Source organism: Scylla paramamosain, chromosome 12, assembly GCF_035594125.1.
Source record: "Scylla paramamosain isolate STU-SP2022 chromosome 12, ASM3559412v1, whole genome shotgun sequence".
NCBI classification, from domain to species: Eukaryota; Metazoa; Arthropoda; class Malacostraca; order Decapoda; family Portunidae; genus Scylla; species Scylla paramamosain.
Genome location: NC_087162.1, coordinates 9,717,501 through 9,727,495, shown reverse-complemented (window position 1 = coordinate 9,727,495; position 9,995 = coordinate 9,717,501). Strand labels below are relative to the sequence as shown.

Below are 9,995 nucleotides of genomic sequence, written 5' to 3'. Positions count from 1 at the left end.
AATGCTGCACTCCTAAATTCCTTGTTTTTGTTTCGTTGCCTTTCGTTTCAGTTTATGGTCCCAAATAGAAAGCATGCCTTCTTTCTACAATAAATTTGGATATGGATTTAAATAAACTCAATTGAAGAATAAATGTTCAGAACATAAAAGAAAAATCAGAAAGGCCATGGAAAAGCTTGATTCCTTTTTCAACAGGTCAACTGGTGCAATCTGAAGTGATGTATACAGATGCCTCCTCTTTAAAGTTAGTTAATTCTATTTTGTATTATAGCAGTGGTTTTGTTGTTCATTAGAAATTGCCATTAAAGAAAAATGCATTGAGGTATGAGAATGTGAGCAAAAGGAGAGTGTATACTTATGGGTATAATTTATTTCCTTTGAGTCATATGTAGTACCACATATCAGTAGTACCTATTATCACTTTTATCACTTGCCTTCAGCTATTGCAGTAATACCTTCAATGGTTGTAAACACTTGTATAAGACAGAGGACTATACAATAACATTTTACTTTCCTTTTAGTCCCTACTTTCACAAAAACGTGTATATTGCTTAATATGTTTTTTGGTAGTCAACAATGCTCAAGTATATTTCCTGTTATCACTCCTGTATAATGTTTTTTTTTTATTTGTGACAAAAATCCTTCTATATATTAAAGTTTCCAAGTGACAAAAACAACTACAACAATAATGATGATATAAAATAATCATTATAATAACAATAACAAAAAATTATATATATATATATATATATATATATATATATATATATATATATATATATATATATATATATATATATATATATATATCATAAACAAATATATGAGGAAAAAAGATATGTATTGCCTGATAAAATAGACCTAAGAGAAAATAAGTAAAACAAAGCAGTACACAAAGGTAGCCACAGCTGGAGGTTATATTACTTCAAAATATCATTCAAGAGAATTGTTTTAATGTTATACTAACCATGATGAGTGCACTCTATAATGATGATGCATATTATTTACAAATGGTCTCATGTAATTCAATACCTGATAAATTCATCGTCCATTTTACTGTGTATGGCAAAACCAGTGAAGGCAACCAAATGCTTCAAATACAGTTGTATCTTTTTTTTTTGTGTGTGTGTGTGTGTTTTTCTTTTCAGTAAAAACACTGAAGCATAAAAATCTAAGCAGGAGGAGAATGTACTATAGTGAATTCACTGCAAAAATAATCACATGATCACTACATATTTTCAATACCATTTTATTTGATGAATAAGATGCCTCCTTACAATAATGTTTAATATTGTGCTCACCACATGAGCCACAGGCACTTCCAACAATTTATGAAGCAACCCATTCTTATGATATTTCCTATATGCAAATAATTACCATTTATAAAAATGATTAACTGAAGCTATGACTTACACTGGTCTCTGTGTGTCTCAAGCATTTCCTAATAATATACTGTACAATGTGGTGCAGCAGAAGACTCAATATAGTGTCATAAACAAGCCTTTGCAACCAATTACGCTATACCTTGATGATGGGTATGTACTGCTTAAACAGGAAAAGTATTACTTGTAAGAAAATTCCTAAGGCATTGTTCTACTCCACAATAAACAGGACAGAATTCTGCTATTCATGTCAGTTGACTAGTAACTTTCCCTAAACCTGAGGCACTGCTGTTATGCAATTAGTTATGATTGCTTTTAGCTTAGGCAATTACACAATCAGAACTCAGGATATAGCTAATATGAATAAATGTGTATATGTAGTAATTTTTTCTTACAAAAACACCTGTACAATATATAGGAATGTTTACAGTAAATATAAAATGTACAAGAACCTTGTTCACAGGTAGAATAATTCACTGAGGGTTAGTTACTTTTCTTTTTGTCTTTTTACTTATATATCTACCTTCCATGTATTATGGAAGATGGAGCTGTATCTCCTTAAAAATAAATAAAATATGGAAGAAAAAGCCTGCTAAGACTACTTCAAAAGTAAAAAGCAAGGAGATAATCAGAATTAAATCTTTGGTATAATCAGTTTGAATTACTTATAACAAACCCACTGGTATTTTTCACTGCATTTCCTCTTAATCCTTGGTTCCATGGTTTGCCTAGATCAGTGCCCCCACTAGGCTCACTTGTCACCATACGAAAGAAAGAGGAAGGTGCTAGAGGCCTGACAGCAGATGAGGATTTCACTATACACAGCACATAATTTCTAGGTAAAAAAAAAATTAAATAAAAAAAAAAAAAAAAAAATCATAAATAAAAAAATAAAAAATCACATGTACAAGAAAATTTGTCCAAAGACTCATGCTACACTTTGTGAGTGTTTACATGCATATTAAGTAGAATATTATAGCAAGTATGAATGTGTAAATATTATATTCTTAGTTACATAAATCCAAGGAATGAGTTTAACAATGTTACATAACAGTGCATTGTTTTTTATACTCAGCCTCACTCTCCTCATCCAATTCCTTGGGGAATGGCACTTTACCATCTACATTTGGCATGTACTTCTCAACTGAAAGTCCTTCACGCTGGTAGAACAACATATATGCAGAATTGAGATCGATTTGTGACTCATTCACCTCCTGAAAATGACAAAATATCAATAGACACATGGATAAACAGATATCTATAATTCATTACTTAAAGTGAGATGCGTACTGGCAAGTTAGAATGACTAAATTTTCCATACTTCCAACCAGTACCACCACTATCAAACAATATACAATACCTTGCAGCTGCTATCATTGAAGCATATCCACTTCCCCTGAGGATTCTTGGCGTAACACACATAGTGACCACCTTCCATAATTCCTGTGTGACACTGTAAAAGAATGCTTGTACAAACATTTATAACTCATTATCATTCTGAAAATCCAGGTCACTTTGCATATTTATATAAACTGAATTTCTATACATCTTGTCAGATATAGCTTCCCTTTCCATAACACAAAACATCAGTCTAAGAAAATAAATTTCAATTACTTACAGCAATAGCATAAAGGCTGTACTTGAGGTCCAGTGGATCATATCCCTCTTCAAGCCGGTGCTGATGGAAATCCTGGAGGGTGTCCCCATATAACACAGACCCATTTCTGATGCGTCTTTTACTCCCAAAATCACTGCTTCCCAGAGAACCCTCATGTGTCGTACTTGGACACAGGCTGAAACACATGATAAATATCTTGCTCAGTACCAAGAAAGGATACTACAAAGCATTGTATAAAAGTATAAAATGCCACATGCAACACAACAAATAATGACACACACAGTATGCTAATGTTTTTCCTGAAGACATTTTAATAATAGTTCAGTGAAAATGAATGCAATATCTCAAACACCTGCTGCTCATATGATGACAAGTTACAAAGATTAAGATACAAACTTCAATTCATATTTAAAGGTTTATGGTCCTGTTGAAGGCCAACAATCACATCCTAACCTGGTTCCACTGCTCAAAATGCTGCCATTGACTGATCCATTCAATGATGGCTTTCCACTTCTTCCACTTGAGTCATCATCAAAACTACCCTTGATGTGTTCGATTATCTAGAAAATATAAATGCATCAGTTTTCCATATAAGTTTTTGCTGCCGTGCTGATATAAAAGAATAGGGAAAAAAAAAAAAAAATAAATAAAAAAAAATAAATAAATAAAATAAAATAAAATAAAATAAACAAATTAAACTCCTTAAATACTATCCATTATCCTTCAAATCTCCATGAATAAGCTGAACAAGGAAAGAAGACAAATCCTGGTGTCAACATCATCCTTCTGAAGTTATGACTATTTATATCAACTATTATAACAATAACTATATAGCAAATTTAAGTGCCTTACTTTATTTTCTGGTACAATGTCAAGAAGTACATTGTCTTTGTCTGGAAGATTTGCCAAGTACACAGCTGGATCAACACCCTCAAGCTCTGCTCGGTGCATGTAAATGGTTTGCCGAGGGACTGAAGCCAAATACTCTGTTGGGTCAAAGTCTTTCAAGGGAAAATTAACTATCTTTTGACTTTTAATCCACTTGTTGCCCACAAACTGGAATCTCTTGAGGTGTACAATCTGAAAATAATTTGAGAGAATATCAGTAAAAACATGAAGCTATATGCCAAAATGGGGAACTTGGTAAGCTAAACCATCAGATGTCTCAGTTGAGCCCCGCCCTACACTCCCGTAGTCTAAAATATTGTTAGTGTAATTTCCATGTGCATACAAATGTATTCGGTAATTATTAATATATTTTTTTGCAGATATCTACATAGAAATGTCCTTATTTTGCATTGATAATTTCATGAGAATAGCAGTAAAAGTTCATATTATATAGACATCAGCAGGTATAGTCACAACCTTTAAATACACCATAGTACGTCTATAAACCATTTGAATTATAAAATGGAAATTTTAGAAACACAGTGGTACTATTTAATATGACAAACTATATTCAGTGATATCATGATAAATGGATATTATCATTTTATGCAGTGATTCTCTCAGCTCACTCTGGAAGTGATTATCATGGCAAGGGTGGTCACAGGCATTCAAACCAAACTTCTCTCTAGAATCACAAGGATTTGCAGCCATGTTGTATACTTTTTGTTCAAATAGAAGTGGTTTCCAGGAATTTCCTAATAATGCTGAGCTGAGAATGCAGTGGATAGCTACTGTTAGGAGAGACAAGTGGTGTTCAGTAGCAGTTATCCAAGTGTGTCAGTCACACTTCAAGGACAACTATGTCTCTACCAGGTCAATTATGTTAAAGGTTCTACAGGCCATGTCAGGGGCTTGGCTAGACAATGTAGACCATGTAGTCAAATATGCCAGTGCCCTGCAGTGCACATGGTGTTTGTTTTGGTTTGACCTGCCGTGACCATTTTCACCAAGTCACTTGAGTTGTAGATTTCAAATAAAAAAATTGTTTCCATATATTATGAAACTGTTTTATGCCATCTGGTATTTTCAATGGCATATACATGTTGCCTATGATTTATGCTGTCTGCACTGATATGTTTCATATATATGGTATACCTTAAAAACTATGGACAACCTAATATTCCACATGGACCAGAAAAGCAATACCGGTATTTGTTTTCATGAATACAGTACAGTTTTACCTGTGTTACTATTCAGAAAGAATCGTGTATTTTTTTTAAATACACTAAATACATTAATATGTATGCAGAATGGCTCTATAAAAAAAACTGAAACTGGTTGTAACTTGGTGTTCACTACTGCCATCTGGTAACAGCCACTTCTCAAAAATTTACCACTGCTTAAAATAGAGCACCCACCATGTTGTAAAATGACTGGTTTTAGGTGTAAGCTAGAACAAGTGAGATACCTAAAGGCTAGTAGGAAGCTTGTATTGTTACTGCATAAGGATAAATAGGATAGAAACAATATGAAAATAATGAAGAAATAAGCTTGTTAATGACAAGAAAATTATTTTCAAGCATAAATACAAAAAAATACAAAACATCACAAAAACTTGCCATGTTTACTGTCATGGTGTTATCGTATTGTATTGTAAAGCAGTGGTTCTCAAACTTTTTCATGAGTGACCCTATTTGGAACATTTCATTCCCTTCGCGACCCAGAGTAAAGTAAAGAGAAAGAAAATGTACAATGATATATACACTTTATTTTGGAAAAAAATAAATAATGTGTACAGCTTGTGTACAGAAGTCAGAGACACCATTACGTGGGGCCCAGGAGGAGGGAGGTGGGGGGAAGATGAACATACGTAACAAAAGTAATTTGTGGTTAAAGAAGAATAATTCAATTAACTGAAATACACTGAAACACTGAAAGCATGATAATGTTCCTGTGTCCCTGCGACCCATCAAAATTGATCTCGCGACCCAACTTTGGGTCGCGACCCATAGTTTGAGAACCACTGTTGTAAAGTATGAAGAGGTTTTATATGGCATTTGGATGTTTGTTCAGAATATGTTTGCCAAGTTTCTTAAAAAGTTCAAATTTCTTACCAATACAGGTGGTAACCTCCAAATCTGCAATTTTTTTGCTGCCTGTTGAACTTTCTGGCACTTATCACAAGAGTAGTCAAGAACTTCTTCGGAGCAGAAAGCTTCCAAGCAGTCTGACAGAGCGATGGGCTCCACATGTTTGCGTCGCATTTCTTCAACACTACTGTGCTCCAGGAATACCTTTTAAACAAAGAATGCTATAGTGATGCAACACAAATAATTAATAAAGTAAATACTGAATAATCAAGTACAATAATATCAAAAGAGGTTAATGTACATAGCAATGATATTGATTCAATGCATACAATAATATCCAAATCATACTCACTCGTTCCAAACCAGACTGGTATCTCAAATGAAGAGCGGTAGGATCCCAGTCAATTGCCAAAAAAGCAGCATTCTGAGGGAACATCTTGTCTTCACAGGGTAACTGGCAACCTCGGCAGAACTTGTACCAAGGACACCAAGCACACTGGAGTCCTTCCCGTTCAACAACACGAAGGACAAATGGGAATTCATATCCAAGGCTGTCATCACTACAATGTAGAAAGATTTCTCGATTAATGTTTGATACAGTACATCACTGATCAAATGTAAAATAGTGTGAAAATAAAAACTAAACTAAAATGATATGAGAAATCAATAAACAAAACATAAATTTGAAAATTGGTATGAATTCAGTAAATATCAAAGAAACTGACAAAAAAAGAAATACCTAAATAATACATAGATAATATTGATAATCCACCTATGTAAAAAAGTAATGATATAAATGTCTACAAATAAGACTACCTACCAGTCATGAGCATGGTTGGGTCCTGGAGCCTCAGTTGGAGGTAGGGGTGAAACAAGCCTTGACACCTGCGTCCAGACAGCTTGATACAAATCCTGTAAGAATGCATTTAGTTTCATTTCATGTAGTGAAGTTCACGATCACTGTTTTGAGGATCACATAGATTGCAGGTTTTAGAGTCCAAATATGCAAGAAAAGCCAGTCAAAACTGAATTATATTATAAAATCTTCTATTTGTAAACCTATCCCTATTTAAATCTTGATTACATACCCTGGACAAATGTATCATATGAGAGTCTCAAGGAAGAGTCTTATCCCTTACCTGCTGAGTAGTGACTGTGTTACATGGTATAACAAGAGGAAGTCCAAATAAACTTGGTTTAGTCTTTTGGCTTGAAAGGAAGTAAACTTCTTGACGCATCTGTAAATATATGTTAGCACATTACTATCTATACACCAGGCTGATATCCACACAAACAGGAAAGGCTAAAACAAAGTGTTCAAGAATATGTATACACATATTCCTATCTTAAACACAATTTAACCAACACACACATACACACACACACACACACACACACACACACACACACACACACACACACACAGTAGAATTTGCTAAAAACTCTACCTTGGACAATTCAGGGCTTGTTCCTCCTCCTCCACTCTATGACTACTTCATGCTACATATTAAAATTATTCACAAAGATATTTTCCATGCACTCACTGGCCTAAACCCTTGGAAGGCTTATGGACCTGATGGAGCCCCTCATATTCTTCTCCAAAACTGCACCTCTGTACTTGCACCTTGCCTAGTAGAACTCTTTCAACTCTGTCTGTCAACATCTACCTTTCCTTCTTACTGGAAGTTTGCCTACATTCAGCCTGTTCCTAAAAACGGTGACCATTCTAATCCCTCAAACTACCATCCTATAGCTTCAATCTCCTGCCTACTTAAAGTTTTTGAATCCATCCTCAACAGGAAGATTCTTAAACATCTATCACTTCACTGTCGACGACCCTATGTGTCTTGACACCCCCATCAACTTTTTCTTCATTAACTTCCACAACATTCGTGGTCTAAGATCTCATTTTCAATCTGTAGAACACCACCTCTCCTCTTCTAAACCTCCTCATCTTTTCCTCACTGAAACTCAGGTGTCGGAGGCAAATGACAGTAGCCCCTTTTCTGTTCCCTCCTACTTTTTCTATCCTCATTTTCGATCCAAAGCTGGATGTTGCGTTTATGTGCACAATGACTTAACCTGCTCTCATGCCCACACTCTTGAATCTTCCAAGTTTTCCACCATCTGGCTACGACTACAGAGTCACTCTCAAACTAAATTTATCTGTGCTGTATACCTCTCACCTAACTCCTCTGACTTTAAGAAATTCTTTGACTACTTAACTTCCAAAGTGGAGCACATTCTGACCATCTTCCCTTTTGCAGAGATCTCCATTCTTGGAGACTTCAATGTTCACCACCAGCTTTGGCTTTCCTCTCCCTTCACTGACCATCCTGGTGAACTAGCCTTCAACTTTGCTATCCTCCACGACCCAGAGCAATTGGTGCAGCACCCTACTCATATTCCTGACCGTCTTGGAGATACGCCCAACATTCTTGACCTTTTCCTGATCTCTAATCCTTCTGCTTATGCTGTCACCCTTTCTTCTCCATTGGGCTCCTCTGATCACAATCTCATATCTGTATCTTGTCCTATCGCTACAATCCCTCCTCAGGATCCCCCTAAGTGAAGGTGCCTCTGGCGTTTTGCCTCTGCTAGTTGGGGGACCTGAGGAGGTATTTTGCTGATTTCCCTTGGAATGACTACTGCTTCTGTGTCAGAGCGCATAACAGAGGTGATAGTGTCTGGCATGGAGGCACACATTCCTCACTCTTCTTCTCAACCTAAACCTTCCAAACCTTGGTTTAACACAGCTTGTTCTCGTGCCATAGTTAGTTAGTTAGTTAGTTAGTTGTTTATTGACAAAAGAATCCTTTTACAAAATAAACGAAGAACAAATAATTGTACAAGTACTTTTGTCCATGAAAAGTAACAAACATGCATTTGATGTAGAGGTGATTCTTACATATTATACGTATGTACTCAGTACTTCAAAAATATAGCTACACACTTCCTGTATATAGATATTCTCTTCCATTATGTCATTTATATCGCCAAATCTGAGCATTTGATAACTATTACGTAGATCAGCAGTCATTGTGCACTCTAACAACACATGTTTTTCGGTTTGAACATGAACACCGTCGCATAAACATACTCTCTGCTCAGTTGGCGTTCGACTCCACCTGCCTGTTTCAATTCTTAGATTGTGTGACATTAATCTCAGTCTTGTGAATGCCTCTCGCTGGTAATTGGGCACATACTTATCAGTCTTATAAATATTGTGAACTGTCAGTGTCGGGTTAAAGTCATTCACATATGTCCGGATCTTAGTGGCACTGTTCGGTGTGTTCCTCAAAATATTTCTCAATTTTTCCATGGGGTCATTATCTGATATCAGGGATATTTCTCTATTAAGGAATCTATATCCAGGTGTGTTTTCTCTCCTGCAAAGGTCATACACAATATAAAAAGGTTGTTCCATATCTATGACCTCCAACTTAGATTTTAAGAAGTTTTTCCTCCTTCGCTTTACTAATTCTATTACAGGTAAAATGCCGCTTTCAACCATACATAAATTTATGCTGGTATTTTTTCTCACACCTAATAAACACTTTACTAAACTGTTGTATTGTCTTTCTAAGTTCTTAGTCTTGTTTATCAGCCACGACTCACAACTGTACAGTAAGGCTGATGTCACGGCAGCATCAAAAACCTTTTTCTTCAATATAAATGGCATTAATGTATTTGCTGCACAAAAAATAGAAAATTTGTTTAGTGTCGCTTCACTCATTGTTTGGTGCATGTTAAGTACATCGTCCATTCCGGCAGTGTCTGTGAACCAGGCACCGAGGTACAAGTACCTGGCAGCATAGTTCACTACCACCTCACCCACCTTTAAGTCATGTTTGTCTCTATCATCACCGTTTACCACAAAAAATTTTGTTTTCTTCTCATTGATAAGCATTCCGTATTCACTACAATAACGTAACACGATGTTCATTTTCTTTTCACACATTTCTCTACTTGTTGCAACGATCACTGCGTCATCCATTAACAGCATTGTATGTAAAC

The 9,995-nt window shown here is 35.5% G+C and overlaps 1 protein-coding gene across 2 annotated transcripts in view; it reads right to left on the bottom strand.

Annotated features, from left to right (window-relative positions):
- Positions 1 to 350: 350 nt before the first annotated feature.
- LOC135105670 (ubiquitin carboxyl-terminal hydrolase 32-like) overlaps positions 351 to 9,995 on the bottom strand; it is a 26,555-nt gene continuing 16,910 nt past the window's right edge. For both annotated transcript variants that reach the window (XM_064014058.1, XM_064014059.1), the window contains exons 26-34: positions 7,118 to 7,216; positions 6,799 to 6,890; positions 6,331 to 6,538; positions 6,003 to 6,182; positions 3,853 to 4,080; positions 3,454 to 3,560; positions 3,001 to 3,175; positions 2,743 to 2,835; positions 351 to 2,596 (exon numbers count right to left, since the gene is read on the bottom strand). In XM_064014058.1, the coding sequence (XP_063870128.1) occupies positions 2,426 to 2,596; positions 2,743 to 2,835; positions 3,001 to 3,175; positions 3,454 to 3,560; positions 3,853 to 4,080; positions 6,003 to 6,182; positions 6,331 to 6,538; positions 6,799 to 6,890; positions 7,118 to 7,216 (1,353 nt within the window). In that variant the 3' untranslated portion in view covers positions 351 to 2,425. The remainder of the gene's footprint in view (positions 2,597 to 2,742; positions 2,836 to 3,000; positions 3,176 to 3,453; positions 3,561 to 3,852; positions 4,081 to 6,002; positions 6,183 to 6,330; positions 6,539 to 6,798; positions 6,891 to 7,117; positions 7,217 to 9,995) is intronic.